At 37.0% G+C, this 25,716-nt stretch overlaps 1 protein-coding gene across 2 annotated transcripts in view; it reads right to left on the bottom strand.

Moving 5' to 3' along the window:
* Positions 1–354: 354 nt before the first annotated feature.
* WASF1 (WASP family member 1) overlaps positions 355–25,716 on the bottom strand; it is a 99,805-nt gene continuing 74,443 nt past the window's right edge. Inside the window, exons 3-9 of one of the 2 annotated variants that reach the window (XM_037393025.1) lie at positions 18,249–18,383; positions 8,948–9,101; positions 8,156–8,273; positions 7,146–7,315; positions 4,907–5,086; positions 2,918–3,555; positions 355–1,261 (exon numbers count right to left, since the gene is read on the bottom strand). In XM_037393025.1, coding sequence (XP_037248922.1) covers positions 1,104–1,261; positions 2,918–3,555; positions 4,907–5,086; positions 7,146–7,315; positions 8,156–8,273; positions 8,948–9,101; positions 18,249–18,383 — 1,553 coding nt within the window. In that variant the 3' untranslated portion in view covers positions 355–1,103. Of the gene's footprint in view, positions 1,262–2,917; positions 3,556–4,906; positions 5,087–7,145; positions 7,319–8,155; positions 8,274–8,947; positions 9,102–18,248; positions 18,384–25,716 lie in introns of both variants that reach the window. The other variant, XM_037393024.1, reaches the window with a different exon arrangement.

Here is a 25,716-nt window from a genome sequence, read left to right on the forward strand (position 1 = left end):
CCATGTTCTTTGTCATCTTTCATTAACCATAAATTTGACTGCTTAATCTCCTCAAGATACAGTGAAGGTAAAGGTTTTTTTAAAAAAACAATCCTAAATCATATAAGCCACAAGCTCCCAGTTTTGTTTTCAATTTTTTTTAACTACTGGATAACAGTGAGATTTCAGCTTTTTTTTTTTAGATATGCATATAGACATCATTTGATGCTACATGTTTTCTTGTTTAATACGGGTCATTAGATCAAGCGCAGAATAGTTATTGTAACTTTGTAGACCACAAACTACATCTTTGAAATCCAAGGATCCCTCAGGTAACCAGTGAAAGCAGCCTTCATTGAAAAAGCAACAACCAGGAACATTTAAAATGAACCATTTATTAAATCAAACTGTTATTTTAACAGTTACATAAGTTACACAGCATGTTTAAGTCAAAAGATTTCACAAGAAAAAAAAAATTAAACTTTTATTATGCAGGCAAAAATAGTACCACACAATATGTACCCGGGAGGGAAGAAGGGAAGGGGACTCTCTAAACATTCAAATAAGGCCATAATTATTTAAAAACAACAATAAAACAATAATAAACCCCCCAAATACCCATTTTCCTTTCAGTGTGTTCAGTGCTGCTAACTATATGTACTTTTAGTGTACAGATGTAATCGAGGCAGTGATATCTTGATAGCTAGGTTTAACGTTTTAAAACACGATCAGAAGTGGAGTAAGGCTCATTAGTACATACAGCTGCCCTTGGAATGTCAATCTCAGTTGCCTTCATTAACTTAAAATTCACAAAGTGCACAGTAAAGATATGCCAAAAAATTGAAACTGCTACTCTACCAACAGCTGCCCATGCTTAATACTTAGTGGTCTATTGGAACAAAGTATGTTCTTTCAAAAAAGATGTGTAAGAAAAGCCACTGTAAAACATTTAGTTTCAAAGATGCACTAGGAGCTTTTTGTAAACTGAAACGTAGAAAAACATGGATTAATTATGTAAAGAAAAGAATACAAAAAACACTAGAAATGACCATTAAACTTTCAAAGAACAAGCACCACAATGGACGTTAGCATTCAATTTTGCAGTGTACAGCAAGGTAATAATTTTACTCTAACCAATCCACTTCATCAAATTCTGAATCATCTTCTGAGTCGCTATATTCCACAGCAATGCGACGAGAAAGTATAGTAGCAACATCATTCTCAATACGCTCGTGTTTAGCTTCTTGTTCACGTTGCTCTTCAACCTTGCGTAGCTGAATACCTAAAGAACATCAAAGCAGAAACTTATTACTCTCCTCCTTTATCATTATACAAAGTATTTAGCTCATGATTCACAAAATGCTTTGCAAGCAAAAATGGAGGCTGAGGACACTGTCCCACTCGGAGGTTCCCTCTCAAGTTTCTAAAGACACAACTGGAATGGCACACTAGATCACCAGTCCTTCTAATGTAATATCCTGCTTCTGATTTCCCATTAAAAATACACCCACAATTTTAGTACCACTGTGATTAAGCCATTTTCCTATTTGTATTTCCAGGCACTTTCTATACTTTCTCTTCATGATTTCAATTAAAAGTTACAGCTATTTGAGTATCCTAACAAAACAGGTCCTCTTGTAAGCCAGTTTTGATCATGTAATGACCTGGTTTGGGATAAAGTATTACTTAAAGATCAAACACAAAGGAGAAATAACACATACCAACAGTATGAGAAAGTTAAATCCAGTAATTTAGCTAAAAACATGACGGAGGTTATATATTTTGGTTTCATACTCACCGACACCACAGACTGACACAATCTAAATATGACCTACATCCTGTGCTTAATACTGTCTGTTGTCAACTGACTGGCAACGTGAGCACAGGTCCTTAGGTGGAATTTAAGATGTGGTAACTAAAGCCTTTGTTTATTGTGCAAGACTTGGTCAAAAGCGCTTTCAGGAATCACCTAAATTGTACCAGCCAGCTCTCCTTTATTAGTTTTTTTGCTGACATTCTCTACTAATGTTCACACACCACTGCTGTACTCAACTGTTGTTGATACTTCTTCAGATTCAGTGATATTATCAATTCATCTGCACATAGATACTTCAAAAATATTTTGAATTAGTATTATAGCCTATCTACTGGTATTACGGTACCTGCAGATTCTTACTGTGCTGTAGGTGCAGAGGAAAACCAAGAAGAATGTAGTAATCTTTCTCAAAACGGTTTGAGTACTAACTGTTCAAGGATGCCACACGGTCAAACAGCAGCACTCACAGTGCAGTGGGGATTTTTCTGGCCATAGGCATGTACGCTGAAGAGTACAGCGTGTACGTACAGCTCCTCGCTAGATCGTCAGAGGAACCCTGCCCTGCACCTCTGCCATTCACTTGCACTCTGCCAGTGGGGCACCCTGTAAGTTAAGACTGCTCCAGTACTGTGTGGAGACATGTCAAGATCAGATACTTAACAGCTTTAAGTCTTGAGCAATGATTTCTGAATGTCATTTATATGTTGTTGTATGATGCCAACTGATCTGCTCTGCTTTTATCTACCAGCCTGTGAAAAAATGTTTTTCTCTTCTACACAATCTGTAGGTTATGGGAAATAGCCATGCTTTCAGGTAAACAGAAATGAAGATACAACTTCCACAGATCGTCTATAAACATATACTTTTTTAAAAATAAAAAAAAATCTAACTTCCATAGAAAACCAGTTTTGCCATCCAATCTAAACAACTGATAAGCGCAATTACAAACTGAAAAAAATCTACTTGGCAAAGCGTATGCCATGAAGAATAAAAAGCAGAAACAGACTTCAGATACATTCCTCTAACTTCTTACACATGTGAAATACTCCATCTCTCAAAGCTAACGTGTATTTAGGAAGTTCCTGAGACGGTTCTTTTTGCCCCGTAACAGCCAAACATTACCTTTCCGTATTGCTTCCAGCAGAACGCTTCTAGCATCACTGATTACAGGAAGAGTTGAAGGATGGCGTTTGGGTTCAGGAGCAGGAATCACTTGGGATGGTGGAGATGGAGGCATCAGCGGGGCATGAGGGCCAGGGACAACGGTTGTGGGAGGAGGGTGCAGAACAGAAGGAGGGTGAGAAAGGGCTGCAACTGTGACAGGAGAGGAGGGTCGAATGCCAGGAGGTGGCAAGGGAGGAGGTGGGGGTGGTGGAGGAAGTCCCTGTACTTCAGCTTGTGGAGGAACGGGGTGAACAGGTACAGCTTCACACACTTGGGCAGCTCTAGTGACAGGGGGTGAGGGTTGTGCTAGGGGAGGAGCAATTGGAGGTGGAGCTGGATGTAGGACTCCAGGAGCTATCTGGAGAGGAGCTGGTGGAGGTGGCACAGCTGGGGCTTGCAGAGCAGCTGTAGGAGGGGGTGGTGGAGGTGGGACTGGGGGTGGTGGGGTGGAAGTCATTGCAGCTCTTAATGATGAAGTTGACAAGGCAGATGGAAGAGGTGGTGGTGGTGGAGGAGGAGGAGCGGGGCTCACAAACACTGGTGTTCTGCCTGTTGCTGGCGACTGAGGACGATTTTCTACCAAGCCAGTAGTAGAACTGAAAGATCCAATAACAGGACAAAGTTATTAGAGCTGCAGAATGGAAAAAATAGTAGTAGATTAACTTCTGCAACTAAACAATACTGAACGCTAGGCATTAAAGAGCATTTATGTACTATGGTGACATACCTACCTCATATACAAGGAAATCTAATTCTCAGTATGGAGTATGCATCGGTCTTCCAACAGACCTCTGCTCAAATTCATCTATTAACTGAGTTCATGCTCTTATACAAACCTGCATCTTTATCAAAGGTTTCCTATAGTAGTATAACTCTCCCCTCCCATCCCTAAGTAAATGCAAATTATTTTTCTGAAGTAAGGGAACTAGCAGTTCATTAATGGCTTCAATTGACAGAACTTTAAACCCAAAACCAAGTAGAAGCAATGAAGATGAGTTACATTTGAAATACGTATTTGTGGTTTGATGACATGAGTGAGACTAATATCAAAGGTCATCAATTCTTTGAACATAGAGGTATATTTATAAGCTAGATACTCATTACACTGCAACAAATAGGTGAATTGAAGAAAACAAAAGGGAACAGTAAAATTATTTTCCTGGAAGACCACCAGAGGATTTCTTTCAGCTGTTGTGGAAAATTGATCTAAAGAGTTAGGCATTTCTGTGTATGATCTCCTGAACATAAAAAGACAAGTCTTTACAAGAGTCTTGCTGATGTAATAACTGTGTCTGAATGAACTGTCCTCTATTCCAAATTGTATGTACCTGACCATAAAGTAAGATTTTGCATATAAAACAACAGGGCAGTGACAACCAGAGCTTTTCTTTAGAAAATACTCTAAGTATATATCCAGTTCTGGAAAGGCACAGAGAAATAAAAAATTAAAAAACTTGGGGGAAGAAACAGAAAAACCCACTCGCAATTTAGCAAATGTGATGAATATGTAGTTTTGACAGCTGACTGTCTTACTGCGATATATTCTTCCTTTTATGTAGGCTGAAACACAGCTTAGTTTTACAAATTTCAGATTTCCAAATTTCAGAAATTCCAAAGTGCAATCCTGAGATTCTAACACCTCTTGCAGAAACATTTTCCATACAGTTAGCATGTCTTGTCATTTAACTCTGAAGGCGACACGGTCGCAGTATTAATGGCAAGGTGAGGCCTGTCCCCACAATGGTACCCTACCAGGTTTAGATGCTGCCCTTTCTCTCTGGTTCCTTTGTGGCCCTGCAGCTGCAGACACATCAGGGCTGTGGACTGACACAGCCCCTAGGATGTGTGTACTGCCTGGCTTGCATGGAAATAATACTAGTGACTATTAAGGGGTGGCGGGAACTAAAACTCCCCAATAAACCTGCATGTGGCGTGACTACTTTGTACCTAACACAAGGAGGCACAGGTTTCACATCTCCTGCTCCATGCATTGGAGGTGGCGGTGGTGGTTCATGTGGTCTGACCAACACTCGCTCCTCGGCTCTGTTCAGAAGCTCAGACATCTGGCTATAGGGTAATGCAGAAAGTGAGTATGATCCATCCATATGGTCCACATATGCTTGAGATCTGTAGGAAAATGGCAAAAAATGATCCAATTTAACCTTTAGTAAAAGTATTAGTGCCCTCAGCTACAGTCCTATACTTCAGTTTGATTTCTGAATGCAAGTATCTCCTCTGCACTGATGCTGCATATTGTACTTCATGGCTTTTTAATAATTCACCCCATTTTCCAGGCCATTGCTTCTAGCAGCTCAAAGGTTTAAGGGTTTTGATAGGTATACCAGACAATTTCTGTAGTATGTGTGTGATCTTAGTGTTTATTAGTCACATTATTTTGAGTTAAGTAAACACAGCAATACAATCAGAAACACATATATACCAGTGTATTATGAATCAGACAGTAATTTTTTCTGCTCCTCAGTCTCTACATATATGCAACCATATTCTTTTATAACATTGATGAAACATCCATCAATGTTAGAATGGTAGAACTTACAACAATTTAGCTGAACTGCTGTCAGAGGATCTACATTCCAATATATACAGAGGCCTCATTACTTTAGACCTAATACTTTGTAGCTATACAACAGCTATAAGGAAGATAATCTAAACATCTCTTGAGTAGTAGCGGTAAAGATAGATGATTAAACTTACTTGTTGATGACAGCTTTAGACACATCTCAAGGACCTTATCACTTAGAAAATTTTAATTAACTACTCAATGAAAGATTTTTTAAAAAATTCTTTATTGAATTCAGAGGAAGTGTGTTTGCAGAACACTTTCCAACAAGTAAAGCAATACTCTACATTTCCACACACTGCCACCACTGTAGCATCTAAGCCTATTAAATTCTTTGGGGGTGAAGTTCTTACCCTGTTAATCCAAAGCTTGGTGCTGTTCCGTATCTGAACAACATGCTCTGCACATGTAGTGCTCCCAAGCACTACAGCATTATTTATAATTGCATTACTGGTACTGAGATAATCAAGATTTAGGCCAGACTCCTGCCTGTATATAAAAGCAGTCCTTCAACAAGTGTCTAATGTGGAATGTGATGTACAACACAACAGAAGGACAGCAGGAAAGTAGATGTTTCTGCCAACAACTTGTCACAGCAGTCTACAAAGATAAGATACTACAAAGCATCACAGAAAAATGCTAATCACCATAACCTGAGGTGTACCCTACTGAGTGAAATGCACTGAGACCATTTTTACTTTCTGAACTGAGCTAAGTTTTCTACATTTTCCATTTTTCAGACAGCAAACATTATCTCCTAGAGTTGTCACTGGTAAGTTTCATTTGAAGGCCTTACAAAGCTAAACAAAACACTCTCTTATGGTACGCTTTTGGCCAGCAAAGGATAGGGGAAAAATGTAACTAGTTTTTGGAGGACAATGAATACTTCTTAATTAAAAGAACCACAAGCCCCCCCAAAACATACCCCCAGAACTCCCAATACTGCTTGTCAAGCCTCTTTCCTATCAGATGTTTCTTGGCTGGTAAAACAGACTTGGTTTTGCACAAGCACCAGAAGCGTAAACACAGCAGATGCATACCATGTGAAATGCTACTTTTAGCCACCAGCAAATACGTGCTGTGAAACGAAAATCCAACAGGTTGGATTTTGTAATAGACTATAACCAGAAATGTCAATCAAATCTTGGATTTGCTCAAGAGTAAAGAGAAGCTCAGTGTTCTCATTTGAGTTCCAAGTGGATGTTTATTCACATCACACCCATCATCTAGTCTTGGCTGTGTCTGCTTAAGAAAACTCAAGAGACTGGAATAATAGGGATTTTGTAGGTCAAGACGGGAATATAGTGACACACCTGGGTGCAAGCTTGCAGCAGTGACGCTACACCATCTTCCAGATGCAGACAACAACACATCCACAAGGATACAATGAGTTCCAAAGGTGCACGCTACACTTAAAAATAACAAGATAATAACTACTCCTTTAAGGACACACTAAGTATTTTAAAATTGAGTTTTTGTTGAGCTAAATCAATGATTTCCAGTGCATTTCAATAACAGCAGTAGCATCTCATCATTTACCATTTCTTAAGCATGTTCACTATGAGTATCTGTACCTAATAAAGCATAGAAAAAATAAAAAGGAACCTTGATTCAAAATGTGAAGCTGGGCCATTAGCAACTTCAATGTGCTTATGTAAGAGGTTAGCATCATCTTCTGCGAGCTCTGGACCTTGGGCTAACTTCTGCCACTCTCTCCGTCTGTCATGAGGTGCCCTTGGCACTTTTTCTGGTTCATGAGGGCGATCTAGATTTTTCTGCTGTAGGAGAGTTGTGCAAACAAAACTGACAACTAAGACAGTGTTTTTTAATTAGCTGCATTTAAACATCAGCCACAAAATAATGAAAACCAATCCCAATTCAAGTACAAGAAAAATTTACTTTCAGTATTAAAGACAATATGTAAACCAAAATGATTTGTTAGAGGCAGAAACTTCAGTCTAGTGGATAATTAGCTGAATAATACAGAGAAAAATAACTGTGTAAGTAGCTTTTTATTCAAAGTCTGAAATGAAATTATGAATCTGACACTTGTATTTACTGTCTCTGTGTATGAAATACAAAGAATAACAATGAAACAAAAAAGTAGCATTACCTTTGCAGAAATGTTTTATTTTAAGAAAATATAAACAAGTGCTCTATTCCTACTGATTTCTTTTTGGTTTAGAGTAAACATATCCATTAGAATGTCATTCAAGCTTTTTCACCTGTGAGATTGTTAGAATTTTGTATTATAAAAATGCTTTTCAGTGAGATTCTTTATTCTTGCTGTATTCCTCCTTTTTTCTCCTTTTTGAGTCATTGCTAGAAGACTTACAAGTTTTGGCAATCCTGCTGTTAGTTTCATTAAGACAGCATGAAACCTCTAGGCCCTTTTGTATTATTTTACTATTATTGTTGTTGTTGTTATTATTATTTTTATATTTATTTGTTAAAGTTAATGGAATTGAATGAATACCGGTAGCTTTAGTTGAATGAAGATGACTCTGTAAAGTTTGGATTGTTATTAATTGCATAACCAAAAAAAGTACCATAACTGCAAGTAAACCCTTTCCAGGAAAAAACAACCAGAAGCTATGTAAAGCTAACATACATACCTTCTGCTTCCTCTTCTCTTTTCTTTTGTCCTCGGTGTCCTGCAGCATTTTTTCCTTCCACAGATCAAAGAAGTATGAAGGATTGGTATAAAACTTCAGACCCTCTTTTCCATCATCCCTGAAATACAATGACACAGATCAGGCATACTATTTATCTGACAACACATGAATCCAAACATTTAAGGCAAAGGAAAGGCATAACAAAGAATACCTAGTATCTCAGACCCTGCAATATTTTACTGAACGTTAAAAAGATGAACATTGACCTCCTGTGCCATCATTCTTTACTATCTTTCCTTGTATTCAAGGTCTGGTTCTAGGAAAGTAACTCTAACACAAGCTGCAATAGCATAAATCCCATTCCAGTGACTCAAATATTGCACTTAAAATAGTGAACACATTTGTGTGGCTGCTCGTGTTCAACTATGATTCAAACTGACTTTAGGGCAGCAAACAACATTCATTTCCATTAGAGATCTTTCCTTCTACATACTTAACTGCTTATTTTCTTCACTTAACATTCAAGAGCATTATACAGTTTAATAAACACAGATAATAAAAATAGCTTTTTCTTAACCATTGTTACACTGGGGTAAAATCTGAGTCAAGTGGAGTAGTTTTAATGTTTACAATGTCTTCTGCTGCCTGCGTTCCTTCAGCAGCTTCACAGTTTTATAGTCTGGCTCCTTAAATACTCAAGTGCTACTCAACATGAGCAAGATGCCTGGATACAGCATCTCTATTGCATAAAGTAAGCTAGAAATTGGTTTTGATTAATTTTGTTTTACTAACCTGTAAGGGGTGAGAATGTTAAGCGGAGGAGGCTGTTCACAAATATCATAAGTTTCTTGCAAAGGAATAGGCAGAGTTTTGCGGTCAAATAGCTGTTGATCTTGAATTGTGGAACTCCGGAAAGCTTTCCTCATTGTAATGTCCTGCAGTGACACTGAAAGGGGGTATTACCGTTTAAAAAACCCACCAAAGTTTACTGGGACTGGTCTGGAATTGCTTAATGGTGGTTAGAATATAAATACTAAGCATTACCTCTAGTATCTTACGCATTTTACAGCAAATATAATTTCATATAGCACTACTGCCACAGCAAGATATTGTCAGACTGTGCAAAACATGCTTGTGATGTTCTAGCACATTATCCTCTGCTTAGCTTCACCAGGAAATTTTTGTCCACCTGGATAGATATCAGAATTCTGCCCCTCCAAAGTTGTTCAGCAACTTGTTTACTGCAGCTATAAAATACCACTCTGTAGTTCAGAAGTACCCGATACCATTTACCAACTCCATTTCACAATCCTTTTGGTACTAAGAAATTACTCTCTGTCTTGAGGTATAGAGTTCACCTTTATACTATCAGCAAGCCAAACTCTGCCTTCCTTGCATGCAGGCAGCAGTTCCCACTGAAGGCCCACTGAGATGCCAAACCAGCAAATCATTCAAGCTTATGCTACTGATGTCAGTGAGTTTTAATGGGAGGTGATACTATGTTCCAACACATGAAACTAGTCAAATGTTTTTTAATCAGACTGTTGAATTGAGATGAGACTTCTCTGTTTAATTCAGGTGAGACACCTTGAGTGTTTAAGCACAGTAGTTAGGAATAATTAATTATCTTTATATGTGTTTCAAAGGGACACGGTGCTAGGTGAATGCAGTAGATTAAACAGTGACTTGAAATATACTGACTTACGGCTATTAAAGCCCCTATATATTTTTCTATTTCACAATCGCTAAAATTTAGAAAAAAGATTAATGGAAAAGTGACCAAAACTGATGAAACTTGCACTTTTAATTCTAGAAACATTGTACCCATTACGTCTTATATTTTTCTCCCTCCTTGATCTTCAGTTACTACATCTGTGAAGCCCAGGTGTGTCTCAAGACTAACCTTGCAGCCAACCTTAGACTCTCACTAGAGCAGCAGACCTTTTCATTGGTTTGGGCTTTTTTTAAAATTTAATCTCAAACAATACTGAAAACAGTTTTAAGACATACTAGCAAAGAGGGTATTTTCAGCACATGCATTTTATCTATAAATAGTTACGTTTATTTTATACAAACAGGTTGATAGTAGTGCCCCTTTACTCAAAATGAGAGGACACCCCCCACCCCCCGCCCCTTTCCTGTATCCCTAGGGCCTTCGGGAACAATTTTTTAGAAGACTGCATTTTACTCTGGTTCCTGTAACACATACAAGTGTACACACACATATGTATGTACACATACACAGAGCTGGATTTCTATGGTATGATCACAAAGGGGCAGAAAGCAGGATTTTTTCCAGAGGGCTTGTAATTCCCGGAATGTTCTATCTTCTTATCTAAGTGTTTTGGCAGCATCCTTTCTGAGGCTAAAGATGGGATTTATTTGATTTTCAGTTTGGCTTTTGAGGTTTACTATAGTTGGCAAGGTTGTGTGTTCCTGGAGAAGTTTCCTCCTTTTTAGCCTTAGGTTCTATTTTATTACAGTGTCTTTTGTTCTTTTTAATACCTTTAATTAGCTGCTTAGAAGCCTTTTTAAGTGTGTGAAAGAAATATTATAATATATGAATGTCAGCTAGGAGTCTCAATTTCTGCAGGTATTTTTTAACTCATAAATAACCATATATATTTTGTACCTGTCAAGTACAGGTTGTAATTTGTGGCAGAAGTTCCAATTAGAAGAACTGGGGTTTACCTTACCTAAAACCCTAGTCTTAGGTTCTTTTACACTTCAGCGTTTTTTCTTTGGGTTATTGGTTTTACAAATCTCACTGAACATACTTGTTCAGAGTTGCTTGGCAATCCTGCAAGTCTTTAAACTGTCTGAAACTTATTGGAGACTAGGCCAACGAAAGAAAAGGTAGTGTACTTGTCTTTGAACCTGTGTACATTCTGAAGGAAATAAATTAATTTATTCCAATAAATAAATACATTTCTTTGTTCTAATATTAGAATGCTCACAGAGTATGTAGCACCACAGTATTAAGACATACATTGCTCTGTAAACTCTTCATTAGCATTCCTTACTCTCTTCAGTGAGCAAATACAGCTGGTCTAATTCATCATCTCCATCTTCTTGTTTAAATTTTGTAAAAATGTACAAGGGGGTAACACACCTGAGGATAATCAATCAATCCCCAACAATAAATGTAGATTACTTTCTCTTCTAAAACTAAGCTACATAGCAACAGTCTTTATATAAAACATCCACTGCAGAATTTCAAACAGCTATCAGCATTTTCTGCGCTGATATCCAATGACCAGCATTCACTGAAAAGCATGGCATTGTTCAAAACAACTGACTACATTAAGACAACATCACTAAGGAAATGAAAGGACGAGGCGCACAAAATACTGAGAATCATGACACCGATATAACTTGCCTGCATACAGGGATCAGGTAAATCCCATGTTGCAAGCACAACGTAGTCCTGGGCTGTGCATGGTTTGGCTTACAAAGCCATTTGTTTAGCTTGCCAGCTGGCTACGGAACAGAAGCCCTCCATGACTTGCCACCTCAGGGGAAAGAATATGTGAAAACCCGGCTGGTCATCCAGCCATTTAGCTTTGGCTGGCTGACAAACTGGCACTGCAAGAGGACAGGTCAAACAAGTTGGATGCATGAATTCAGGTCTGAGAAGAGACAAGACACAGGAGGAGGAGTTGGAAAGGCTGCAGGCATTTGATTTGATGCTGACAAATTGAAGCTTCCAGTTGCCTAATTCCTAACTAGCACCAGAACCTTCATACAGCCCAAGATCCTAAATTTCACATGGATACATTTTCCTACAAGTCCATCTGCTACATCACTTGCGTTTACTGCAATGAATGGAAAATGGAGTCTTAAATAATTTCCTTAAATTGTGAACATCTCAAAATTTAAGTTGAACATTCATACCACAATGTGAACAAATGTCAGCTTATCTTTACTGTGTCTGTTGTTTGGATTGGATGAATTATATCAGCCAGTCTAACTTCCAGTACACCACAGTATTTTCTGTATAATTAAAAATTATCTCTGTCTGAAGGTTAAACTATGACCCTTTTGAACATTTAGTTTTGAAAAAGAGATGCCAGTCCATCTTTTTTTTGCAGTCAACAACAAACTGGGGAAAAAAGGTATTTAAATTGCACTCTAATTAATATACAATAACTTACGTTTCTTTGGGGCTGAACTACAAATTAAATAAAAGAACACATCAGTAGTACACATATATAAAATAACATTTTATATCCTGTTAAGCCTCTTATTAAACTGCAATCCTCAATTTGTAGTAAACGTCAGGTATGGAGCACATCAGTGTACTGAGAGACAGTAGCTATTTTTACATTTCAAAAGGTATTAAAGACTACATTTCATTTTACCTTACCTGAAGAAAAAAAAAATGTTGCTGGATTTTTTTGTTCTTTTAAACTCACTCTAACATACAATTTACGACAAGGTTCTAGGCCAAAAGATACTGCTCTCCTAAAGGTGGTAAATAAATAAATAAAATATATTCCTTGCAAAAGGTTGCTCTCTCAACACTTTCTGAAGAATGTCATCCTGACAACTCTATGAACTCTTATGACCATGAACTCTCGAATGCCACAGCTGTGACTCCTCGCAGAACTGAATGACTATGGGAAATTATATACAAATCAATGGACTTTGCTGCCCACAATTCCCTTTCAGTGCTCAAAATCTTACCCAGAGATTTGAAAAGTTCAGGGAAGAAAGAATGACAATATCAAGTGAATAACTAAGTCAGAAGATTCCAGTTAAAAGTAATTAACTGGTGTGTGTGTGTTGAAAATTCTGTTCAGATAAAGATTTGTGCAATTCAGTTCCTAAAGAAGCTGAAAACTTCTGACTGGTCACTGAAGGTTTAATAGTGGCTAAACGAGAGACTACCTACTTCAGCAGAACAGAAACTACTCTCCTTTGGGCTTGACCCCAACACAAGAAATTCACATTTTCTGAAATACTGGTTTAAAAAAATTCAAACCAGCTCAAACACCCTTTGGATAGAGAATATATGTAGCTTAACTACTACAGGTAAACAAAGAGAAGATGTAAATGTTAGAGCAATCATTTTAAGAGGACTCAGAAGCTGCTTTCAATGCAGTGTGTAGAACCAGGGAGCCCCAGGCAGCCCATTAGGGAAGATGTGAATCACCCAGCTACATCAAGCAGCGAATCTGCTGCTGAGTCTCAAGAAGACCTGCACATTATTTAGCAAATGACATTTTGTCCAGATCCCTCTTTTTACATACAAAATACAAATTATGCAGTACCATGGTTTTCCCACTGAACTATTAAGCCTCAGACACTAATTTAAAACTCATTCACTTACTAAATATGCTATAAATTGAATCAAGGGCTAAGAAAATTGGAGAAAAAGCATATAGAGCAGTTGGAGCTCAGCTCATCTGCACAGATGTTTGAGAGGGAAATGCACTCAAATCCAACTTTCATTAGGTGGACATGCACCAGGAAAAGTGACCTGCTATACAATTTAATTTAACAGTCTTTACTTGACTTTGGGGGTGAAAATTTTTAGAATGAATTGACAGTAGTGTTATCCTCCACATTAACTTACTACATGTGGAGGTCATGACGCAAATTTCATGTGCTCCCTGTTCTTAACTTTGATTACATTTATACTCAAGCCACCAAAATCCTCTTCAGAGGTTAGACAGTGAGCTGCCCCTTAAAATAGGATTCACTACTCTTTCCTTCTAAGTCTCATATGGGCCAAGTATCCTGCTTTTAAAGTTGTCTGACTCTCCCATTTTCAGAAATATACAGATCAAAATTAGCTATCAAGCTTTTTAGGTTTCTCCCCACTTTTTTTTTGCCTATAGCACAACATCAAATCTCTCTTTAGCATGAATCCAGCAGAATTTCTGAACTATCCTTGTCGTGACAGGGTAGTATTTCCAGAATGTTTACTAAAAAACAAGCCATGTATTCAAAGCCAGAAACCTACTGAAATACAATTCACAACATTGTTTGATTCCTTTCCTGAAGTATGCCAGGCTGCTCACCCATAGCACTTCTGCCATTATGCTTTTTAAGTTGCTTGTCAGATTTGTAATAGAAATGCAATAGAAACCAAGAATGTGATACACTGCACTTGAGATTAAAAGCCTTTCCAGTTATTTAAATTTACTTAAACTTCCAGATTTAAATAGAGTTAGGCAGTTCATATTAAGGAACTGCTAAATTAATACCGGAATACACAGATAAACTCTTAGTTTATGAATTCTGCTTCTACCATGATACCATTTATTTCCGAGTGATACACAACTATTTTCTAATACTTCAATACGCTGTACATTAGAGCTGTACTGTGCATCAGCATTTCAAAAAAGAACAACATAAAGGCTAAAATGAATATCCTTTTTAAAACTGTCAGATTTGTACAGACATTAAATTATTAACTTGTACATCAAGCTTAATGGCACAAACAAGTTCAAAAAAACGTTGGTAAACTAATAAAATCTATTATACTTACACAATTTGCATATATATGGAGAGATTTAGTAATGTTATTTATAAAGTAAATACTGAAATTAAAAGTGGTTGCAAAGAAACTATAAGGCTTACTTTTTACTTTCTGACCTATGAGGATATCTTACATTGCTATTGAAAATGTCAACCTTAGTTCACCTCACTAGCAAGAATGTGTCTTCCTGGTCCTAAAACCACCCCAGATATGATAACTCTTAAAAACATATATACTAGTTTCCCAACTGAAATAAAAGTTCAATTTACCAAACAGAGGATTTCTTTTTGTCTGTATGCAAGTTTAGTATCTCTTCTGAGGGGGAAAAAACCCCACATGTATGTAAAAAGAATAATGTAAAAAAAAATAAAAATCAATTACAATGTGAAATTGATAATTCTGAGAAATCAACATTTTGAAAACAGTGTAATAATTCAAACCAAACAAAGTTCATAGCAATTCTCCTGTAATGGAAAGACTGTGCACCAGGAGTTAGTTCTTTTAGGATACAATCCTAGCCTTGGTTTCATTTGGTTTTATTCTTTCATAGAGATACTGCAATAATTCAAAATGAGAAAACACATAGATTATTCCAAAAAATCAGAGGTTTTTCTTACTTTGACTCTACCAGAAACATCTTGTCAAGTACCTGCACCTCATTCAATGAATCTGACTTGGGCTGGTTTTATTCATGCCACTTAGCTTTAAATGAATCTTAATTTCTTCCTCTGTGTAATAGTGTGGGCCCAAAGGAACACATTAAATCTTCTATTACTGCCTGCTGGCAACGAACTAGCAAATGAGACTCATTTTACAAGTATAGCCCATTTTACACATGCTGTTAGCTAAGCAGAAGTACTGAAATTTGCTTAATTCTTGCACAGAGGGTTAGGGAAGATAAATCCAAATGTTTTCCCCACACCTTCATGCCTTAATATCCTCCAGCTATTTTAGCCCAGATCAGGACTAAAAACCATTTGTGAATAGTTTCTAAATTTCAAGCCAAAACAGGATACTTAAGGAGAAACAGCTTCCGGATCCCTAATTTTTAAGGAAATCATAGGATCATAGAACCATTTATGTTGGAAAAGACCTTTAAGATCATCGAGTCCAACTGTTAACCCAGCACTGCCAAGTCCATCACTAAACCATGCCTCTAAGCACCACATCTACACGTTTTTTGAGCACCTCCAGGAATGAGGATTCTACCACCCCCCTGGGCAGCCTGTTCCAATGCCTGATGATACTTTGAAGGAAGAAACTTTCCCTACTGCCCTATCTAACCTCCCCTGGTGCAACTTGAGGCAGTTTCCTCCTGTCCTATCGCTTGTTACCGGGGGGGAAAGAGACTGACTGACACCCACCTGTCTCCAACCTTATTTCAGGCAGCTGTAGAGAGTGATAAGGTCCCCCCTGAGCCTCCTTTTCTCCTGGCTAAACAACCCCAGTTCCCTCAGCTGCTCCTCTTAAGACTTGTGCTTTGGACCCTTCACCAGCTTTGCTGCCCTTCTCTGGACATGCTCCAGCACCTCAGTGTCTTTCTTGGAAGTGAGTGGCCCAAAACCAAACACAGTATTCGAGGTGCAGCCTCACCAGTGCCACCAGTGTACAGGGGGACAATGGCTTCCCTAGTCCTGCTGGCCACACTGTTTTGGATACAAGCCAGGATGCTGTTGGCCTTCTGGGCCACCTGGGCACACTGCCCAACATCAAATTTCCTCTCATCTCCTTTGCCCTCATGTGGTGACTCAGTTCTGGGCAGATGTTTGTGAATAAGGAACACTGGGCTCAAGGACTGGATATTGTTAGGTTAATAAAAATAGTCATGAACACTGAGGAATGCATGTGTTCCTCTGAAGCACTAGCAGTCACTGCCGTTTTGGGGCATGAGAGACAAATTCAGGATTATCAGATTTGAGTCACACTTAGCCAGTCTGGACTTGATCAAGTAGACCTCTTTTCAGCCCTGTTTTCTTTAATTGCAGTGTCTGTCCCTTTCTTTAGCTATACAGTTTAGCAAATGCTACATTATACACAGGACTGTGAAATGTTATTCCCCTGGTGCATTTGGGACTACATACTACTCAAAAATATTTCTAGCAATTCTCTAATATCAAATAGCTATGGATATTTAGTAGTGAAACCTAAAGTGAAACTCATCAAAGGCCTTTGAATGAAAGTACAATTTTCCATCTTGCTATCCTGTAACATCCTTAGATGCTTTAACTCAGTGACCTCAAATGGTCTCTCCATTTTCCTGAAATAAGAATGGTTGCCATACTAGATGGAATGCCATATCAACATATAGCCCACTGATTTAAACAAAAAACTAGGCTGTCAAGGGTAAACACCGAAATGACATAAACACTCTTACAAGATTACAGTTGCTGACAATTTGCTACTGTGCACAGGAAGGATTTTTGTCATCCAATCATAATAAACATGGTATCTTATTGGAAAAAGAGGTGTATGTGTATGATTTATGCTTAGTTGTCAAGAGACTTGGAAAATCCCATTAATGTAAGAATTCCCCTACACAAGTCACAATTTCGTGGAGAATCTGCTACTAGCTGTGAACAGCTGTCTTTTTAAACATGCCCTAAAATTAATGTCATGCAAGATACAGAATCAAAACTTCCTTAGCTTGATTTTGCTATTAGTGAAGTTTCCACGTCAGTAACTGAAGACAGACTGAAGACCATGCTCCTGGTTTGACACTTCATTTTTCCTGACTGACGTATCTAGACAATCAGAACTGAAACAGCCTTCTATACTTTAAAACTGGATCTCACAAGCAATCAAGTTATTTTTCATGATAGGATGTTGTTCTACTTTCTACGTCTTAGCCATAGAGTCTAGAACATCCTAAAACTGTTTAGGGTTACAAGACTTTTCACAGTTCCACCGGTAACAAATGGATATCCAGGAAGGCAAAAAAGCTTTATGGCATTTACATATTTGGTGGTCAATGTAATCACATCACAAAGCCTATGTATCACTTAAATCCCATACAAATTCTATCTTACAGGCATGAGGCATACCATATTGACTTTGGAAGTACTTGTTTTCTCAGCACTAACCAATATTTATAGCACTTAAAGCTATTTAGGAAGAATCCAAGGGGACATACAGCATCAACAAATGGAGCTATGTAACTGTAACTCCACACAGAAAGTAAGATAGTAACAAGTTAAATGTAAAACCCCTTCTTGGACAGATGGTTGCATTCCATGGAAATTAGTAGGAAGGTTAAAAAAAAAAAAAAAAAAAAAAAAATAGGTAAAGACTTATCTCCAAGCATTCACATAATAATACGTATTATTAATATTACTAACACTAATACATAACACTACTGAAGTGACACATACTCCTGTAATAGTTTTTATGTAAATTAATTCACAACAGTACTGTTCAGTAACCATAAAAATGTTGAGCTCAGAAATGTGCTCAAGCCTGTAAAAGAAACCTGTAGTAGAAAAAGAAATGGACCTCTTTGTCATGATGTTTTTTTTTTTTGCTGTGTTCCTGCAAGAATAATCTAAACTATTATAATTTCCATTTCATGTATCAGTGGTGTCTGGGTGACACATGCAAGAGTTAACTTACATTCTTCTTCCTTTGGATCGAGTTGTGTAACACTGACAGATAAGCGATCTACACGTTCCTGTAAGGAGTTGACTCTAAATGAGAAACTGTGTGCTTCATTGAAAAGTTCACCAAATATATCTTCAGCATATTTACCTGAAATATAAAAAATAAATAAATAAATAAATAAATCAATCAAGCTTGCCACAAGACAGCCAAATGAGTTTGCCTTGAAAGAGATTTCTAACTGCTGTTTAAGTAAATCTAAGATGCATGAGTATCGTTTGTAACAACCCGCACCTACTGAGCCCATTAAGAATGCTACAGAAAAGTAATTAAAAATTAAATATTTAATTTGTAATTTATTTATCAGAAATGAAATTATTTAATACATTACAGGGAAGATATTCACCTGGTATAAACTGATTTAACTATGCTGATATGCAAGGGACTGATTAGTTGCTTGGATATGTATAAAAGGATGATTTCCAGCATCTGAAGTTGTTCCTGTATGAGCAATAACTAATCTTTCCAAGTGAAATTTATCTCAACTTTTCTGAAAATGAAGCACAGCTTCTAATCTTTCTAATACGGAAGATCAGATATTTACATCCAGGTTAATTAGAAGCAGCGTATTCAAAAAATACACTCTAAAATAACAAATCCTACTTTGAAGGATCAAAATTCTAGTAACTGATCAACTTAGACTGAAGTAAAAGAAGACTCTCCTTGTCCAGTTCAATGGACATTACACATTTAGCCCAAAACAGCAGGAGATTGAAGTATCATGAGAAAAGGTCTACAGACAGATTACTCCATATAGTGCTTCTAATGTGCCCTGGACTCAACTTAAGTAGTCTGTCAGTGCCACTGAAAACAGATCACCAGACTGCACAGCAAAATTTGTAGCCACATTTGGGAAATACCACATGACAGTTTTTGAAACTTTCTACCATACCATGCATATATAATTTGTGTACTGTTTGTGCACTTACATTGGTTTTGGAAGTAAGAATTTCACAAATTCCTAACTACCTGGTTTGCACACAAGTTCTGACAGGTCCAACAGGAAAGGATAGTTATGAAAATTTTGCCTTTGGTGAACAATACATCTGGAGGTATACATAAAAATGAGAACATTTTAAAATAAACACATCAAAAGGACAAAAATGAAATCCCTGCAGATACTGTGGAAACTACTTAAAGGTACTATGTAGTAAGCACAAGGCCAGCACATACCGTTTATTAGGACTTAGACAACAGCAATAGAAAACCAGCACGACTACAAACAACAGAATATAAAAGGGGCTATCAGAAGAAACGTACAGATAATAGAAAAAAAAGAAACAGAAATTAAGAAAATGGAAAGGATTGTAAATTCTGGCATACTAAACATAAAACCCAAAAACTAGCCTGAGGAACAGCTAGGAACTAATAATAAATATTCCTTCAAAGGAACAAGAAAGGCTGCTAGGAAGTCTGCACAGCCAACTAGTAATGAGGGTATAAAAAGTACTCAGAGAAGACAACACCCCTGAGGATAAGTTAGTTTAACACTTTCCACTGGTATTCAGTGGAAGAAATTTGAGAGACCCTCATGCCAGAACTCTGTGGAAGGCTCAAAAAACCTGAAGGGATGATACAAAAATTACACAACTAAATGGAAAAAATGATCTGTAAAGTATCAGTAACGATTTGTAAGTCTCTGCTGAAAGGTAGCAAGCACAACAGTAATGTTCAAAATTTTTTCATGGAACATCTTGAGAGCTACAGGCCTGTTAGCCTGAAATCCAGACAAATTAGTATAAATGACTATGAAAAACTGAATTAGCAGACACCTGTATGACTTGTTGGAAAATAGACAACGCAGCTTTTGTAAAGTGAAACCTCTGAAGGGTCTATAAGCACACAGAGAGCCATTACTTACTTAGATTTCAAGAGAGTTTTGAAAGTCCTTAATCAAAGCTTTTTAGGAAAACTTAACAGACGTGGCACAAAAAAGAAACAACATGGCACAGACAAATAATTCCTTAAAAGGTACAAAACAGAGGACAGGAGTAAATCACTGGTCTTCACAGCTGAGAAAGGTGAGTTTTCATAGATTTCTCTAACGGGACCCTATGCTGTTCAAGACACCCATAAACGACCTGAAAAAAATGAGATTAAAGTTCACCAACAATACTCAATCACGGAAAAGAAACACACTGAGCATTATTAGTAAAACAGAAACCCCAGCTGGTTGAAGAGGCTTCCACACTGAAAAGCTGGAGGCTGGGAGATTAGTAGGAGTATCATACATGATTGCCTGGCTGTCATTCTTGGAGCATCTGTTATTAGCTACAGTCAGAAGCAGATCAAAGGTGCAGCCATTCTTTTAGAACCTTTGTCTTTAAGTACCAGTCCACAGTAAAATAGAGATGGAAAGTTAGTAAAGTCTACTTAGCTTGCAACTCACCTAACATAAGACTTTCTAATATATGTCTTGAAACTCTGAAAAGTTTATGTTCTTTAACCTGTATCTGAAGCAAGAGAAATTACTTAAAAATGTGATCCACTAAGAGCAAGATTACTGAACTTTTAATATATATTTGCTAAAAATTTAATGCATTTCACGAAATTATTATATTCAGATATATTATTTAATTTTAATTGGACAACTCACATAATATTAAGACACATGCAAGTTAAAATTAAAATAAAGTGTAAAATTCAATGTATAGAATAGAAAGTAAATTGCAGGGCTCTCAAATCCAGTAACTTCCCTTTTGCAGGTGTATTTCAAGGCTACAAATTTGTTTTATCCATATCCACCTCACTTCAGCAGGTTTAAAAATCACCTACCTCATTAATGAGGTCCAATTGCAAGTAAACTGTCTCAAAAATATTTTCATTATGTTGCATACAGTCACAAACATATTGCAAGGAATAATTTGCCTGTGCTTATGAACACTAATCCTCCAATGGGAAATACATTGAAAACAACCTGTTGCGTTTGAAGTGGTACACCAAACCTAATGTCTCTACCTATATGCCCGTTGGCAGTCTCTTTATTTAGCTCGAAGTATATTCAAATGCATGCTTTTTCAAACAAAGTAAAATGTTTGCTTTTAGTGAAATGCACAGCTTTGTTCAAAAGAATACTATATGTGAACGTATATGTGTATACAACATTTATAAGCCAGTGTTTATTTATATCACTGTCTCTGTGTGCATTTTATACAAATAGGTCTTCAATTTTCAATGGATTACAAAAGACAGGATTACAGGTGATAACATTGAACAAAATGTCATGTAAGTGAAAAAAAGTATAAGAATAAAACACATTAGTAAACAACGCTGATCTCACTCCACTTAATTTATGGGTAATATGTTAGAAGAGTAAGGAATCAAAATTAATTCCATTATATTGAATGAATATTCCGAAGTATTATTAACACTTCAGAAAATTTACATCATTATGGGGCTGCTTGATGAAAAACTCTACTCTTGTTTCATGTAGCATAACAAGAGAATGACAGTTGACTATGACAATTAACATAATGCCTTAGGATCTTGGTCACAGCTGGATACGTAATACCAGATTAGAAAGATCAGTGATCTTGTTTGCCTGTTAAATTAAATGACAACATAGACTTCTGCAGATAAATTGTTTCAACGTCTGTGAAAAGTTATTTTACTGTACTTACAAAACTTACTTAATTGACCAGAAATATACCAAAATTTGCTATTTTCAAAAAGCAAGTCATATTCCCCCCAACCTTACTAGCTGTTCTTCTCAGTCCATCATACTGGCATTTATTTTTATTTACAGTGCACAAGTTTTTTTAACTTAAATAAGAGGATACATTATTAATTATTTTTAATTAATGAATATATTATTCACCTGATTATTCTTTTAAGAACTTATTCTCTTGTCTGAAAGGGCTCTATTCACAATTAACCCTTCGTTAAGAAAGGGATGCAGGAATGCAGCTCCCTCTGGTGTCAGTCAATGTCCTTTTTTTGTGACAGTCAAATAAAATATCTCCTCCAAGAATGTGCACGTGTTTTAATAGCCTTTTCTGAACAATTAATTTTCCTGACATTTAAAACAGACCTATGAGCTGAAAATACTAGGTAGTTGCTACTAGCTGAAAATCAAATAAAAATAATACTGCTCACTGCCTTCCTCATTTTTTTAAAGGTAAACCCACCAAAACATGCATCATCCACTCCTGTTCATTACCATGGCAGTAAGTGTACAATAGCTTATAAAATCTGAAAAAACGACCGAGCAGTTTTACAGTTCTCCTCTTCCACCATTTGTTCCTCCTAGTTTGTTTTACCTCCTTACTTCCCCCCATAATTTCAAACATTTGTCCAGCATTGGGTTTCAATGACTAATTGAAATGACTAATTAGACAAATGACTAATTCCTAACTATCCAATCCACTAACATGAAGGAGTAATAAGGTAAAAGAAATGTTATGTGTCTTGTGCTGGGGGACTGGGTATATATTAGATGAACTGAAGTCAACTACAATCACTATACAAGGTTCTGAACCTTATTTCAGGCTAATTAAACGAAGTGTGACAAAGATGTCTTGTAAGTCTTACATACTGTGTTGTAAATTCCTAGAACCACAATAACATGCTGCAGGATCAGGGCATAAATTAGCAGTCCCCTCAAAACTCCATCCTTAAAATCACCTGTCTACAGCATTCTCTATGCTGTATTCATTAGAAAACTTAAGGAAAGGGCACTTAAATTAATCATTTTATAACACTACATCAGTTAACACCATATTTAGTTACAGGCTCTCGGACAAGGAGTGGGACATGAGTCCTGAAGCAGGACTGGTGGAAGAAGCCACTTCTTTACTATCCTTTTGCATTTAAAAAAACAAACAAACAAAAAAAAAAATCAAAGACAACCAAACACTCCAAACCATTCAACTGCATCTAAACTGGAAACGGCACCCCACAGATTGGTTATGGCAGCCTCTAGGAACCATGATCTAGATTTTAAGTAGCTATCTGGATAAACAAATTGAGCACCTAAAGTGCTCAATGCCATAAACCAGCACCGCTTTTGGAAATTTCAGGAGGATGACTGGCAAATCTCTGGCCAATGCAAGATGCATCAAGTGGGACAATCAAAATGAGACAATTGTTCAATGTTGCCAGAAGTGTTATCTTAATTAATTTAGCCTTAACTAATTTGTTAAGCTTCTGGAGCTCAGCGGGGAGTGGCAGGGTTAACACGTACACAAACAAAATCTAATCCAACATACTTATAATTGGAATTAAATTATGAAAATATTTAATATATTTTAAATATGTCATGACATTATTAAATGCAATATAAAACTGTTATTTAATTAAATATTATTGAATGCTATTTTAATATTAAAATAGTAAATATGTTGACATATTGAAATACATAAACCTCAAAATATTATTACAGTTTAAAAACATAGGTTTGGCAATTTGATTTGTAAAAAAGATGTAGAAATTGACAAAATCCCAGAAAGAATAAGCTAAGAATTCAGTCTGTTACCTACCTATACGCTATCATTCCTTGATTTCTATTATTTCAATACCATTCACACACTAAACAATATTTTTGCCCAGAACATTTTCTAAAAAAATAACAGCACAGAACAAAAGCAGCCATAAAACCAGTCTCATGGTCCTGCTGCACAATTCCTTCCCAATATACCTACACTATGCAAAATTACATTATTCACTGCTGAATTGCTCCTTCCTACACAATACAGTGTATATATTAGAAAATATTCTTTCAGGATAATTAGTTACCACATAAGCCCTAACAATATATAACCAGGGTCCATTTATGCAGCAAAATAAGAAATTTATCCTAAGTCTATTAATACATTTTTCCTCCTCCATTAATTCTGACCCATAATTTAACATATCCATTGCCTGTTGATTCAGCTTCAGAGCCTCAGTACATTAATTTTATTTAATTTAATGTTTTAGCAAAAATCAAGGTATATCTGAGTTTCACTTGAAACTCTAGGCTTGTTTCTCATCAGGATCATTTCAGTCTCACAGCTCAGCAGCTAGGAGACTGAACTTTGTCCAAGGATTGGAGATAAGAATCTTGGTAGACCCTTGAGAATTTTAGCAGCCATGGCTGAGCAAACTGAAAAATGATTTACAAAATCTAGTTCAGTGATGCTAATTAGAAATCTATCATCACAGAGGTGTAAGGGCAGTCTACAAGGACTGGATTTAAGGACTGTAACAGGAATACCAGAGCAATGAAGAGACAACTTGATTCCTTTAGCCAGCAATATTGAACCAGGCATTTATCAGACAACCTGATGAGGGTATCAAAAGTATCAAATAAACTCTGTTAAAGGCCATCTCTGGAGCACGTCTGATGCTTCTTGTTGCCATCCAAGAAAAAGTCAGCCTTCAAAAATCTCCAGTCATGGAGGTCTGAGATACCATTTCTTATCTAAAACTGAGGAGCCCATCAAGTAAACTGGCTGAGATTATCCATTCAGAAATCTGTGAAAGAGACTGCTTGAGCACTGAACCTGAAGGCACCAGTCCTAGAGTTCATTTCACAGGGAAGTCTTGTTTTTCCTTTCCTTTTTTAATATCATTCGAATTCACTGCTCTGTGTAGGCAGGAAATTAAGGACAGGTAGAACTTTTTTCTGCTAACACATAGTGGTTTTCAATGAGGAATTACTGTCCGTTTGTTCATCCCCTCATTAGCATTTGAGGTGGACACAAAACAGCACTGCCAGTACTGACACTGCTGGGGAGACAACATCAAGAAATTAGAAGCCTTTGAGAGAATGGGGGTCTCTGAAAAGCTGAGTAAGCTTTTAGTTTTCAAGTCCATCAGTTCCCTCACCCCATGTGCGTAAGAACACTAGAGAAAGCATTCCCTGGCAACCATGGTAATAACGAAGAAAGAGGGATAACTAATGAAGAAAATTCAGAGAGAATACTGAATATGCTTGTAAGCACAGTGAGAAGGAGGATTCCCAGGGCAGGACCTGCTGGGATTCTGCTGGTTCTGGAACAGTGACTGAAGCTTCAGCTGCAGATCGGCAGACCTACCTGCAATAAAGTAAATAATGAGCAGGGGCCTCACCACATGTTGAAGATGTTGTCCCAACAGGATGAAGAGAGAGAGGCTGGTCTTTGAACTGAAAAGGCCTGGTTCTAAACATTAATTGCAGCCTCCAGACACCTTGCTGATAAGTATTCCTGGAGAAACATTTCCCACTTATTGAATGTTAACACCTTAAGCCGTGGCAATCTGAAGGTTTTCCTGAGGTGAGAAAACGTCTCTCACAAGATGAGCAGTGTTTAAAAACCTCTAGAGGATGGCACAGTAAGCAAAAAATAAGGAAGAAAAGTTAAAAGTGTCTCAGAAGGGGAGAAAAGGGGTGTGTGTGTAGAAATAATACACTCGAAAGTCAGGGTTTCACTCCTGAAAATGAAACAAAATAAGGGGTGGGGAA

Source organism: Falco rusticolus, chromosome 6 (genome assembly GCF_015220075.1).
Source record: "Falco rusticolus isolate bFalRus1 chromosome 6, bFalRus1.pri, whole genome shotgun sequence".
Taxonomy (NCBI): Eukaryota; Metazoa; Chordata; class Aves; order Falconiformes; family Falconidae; genus Falco; species Falco rusticolus.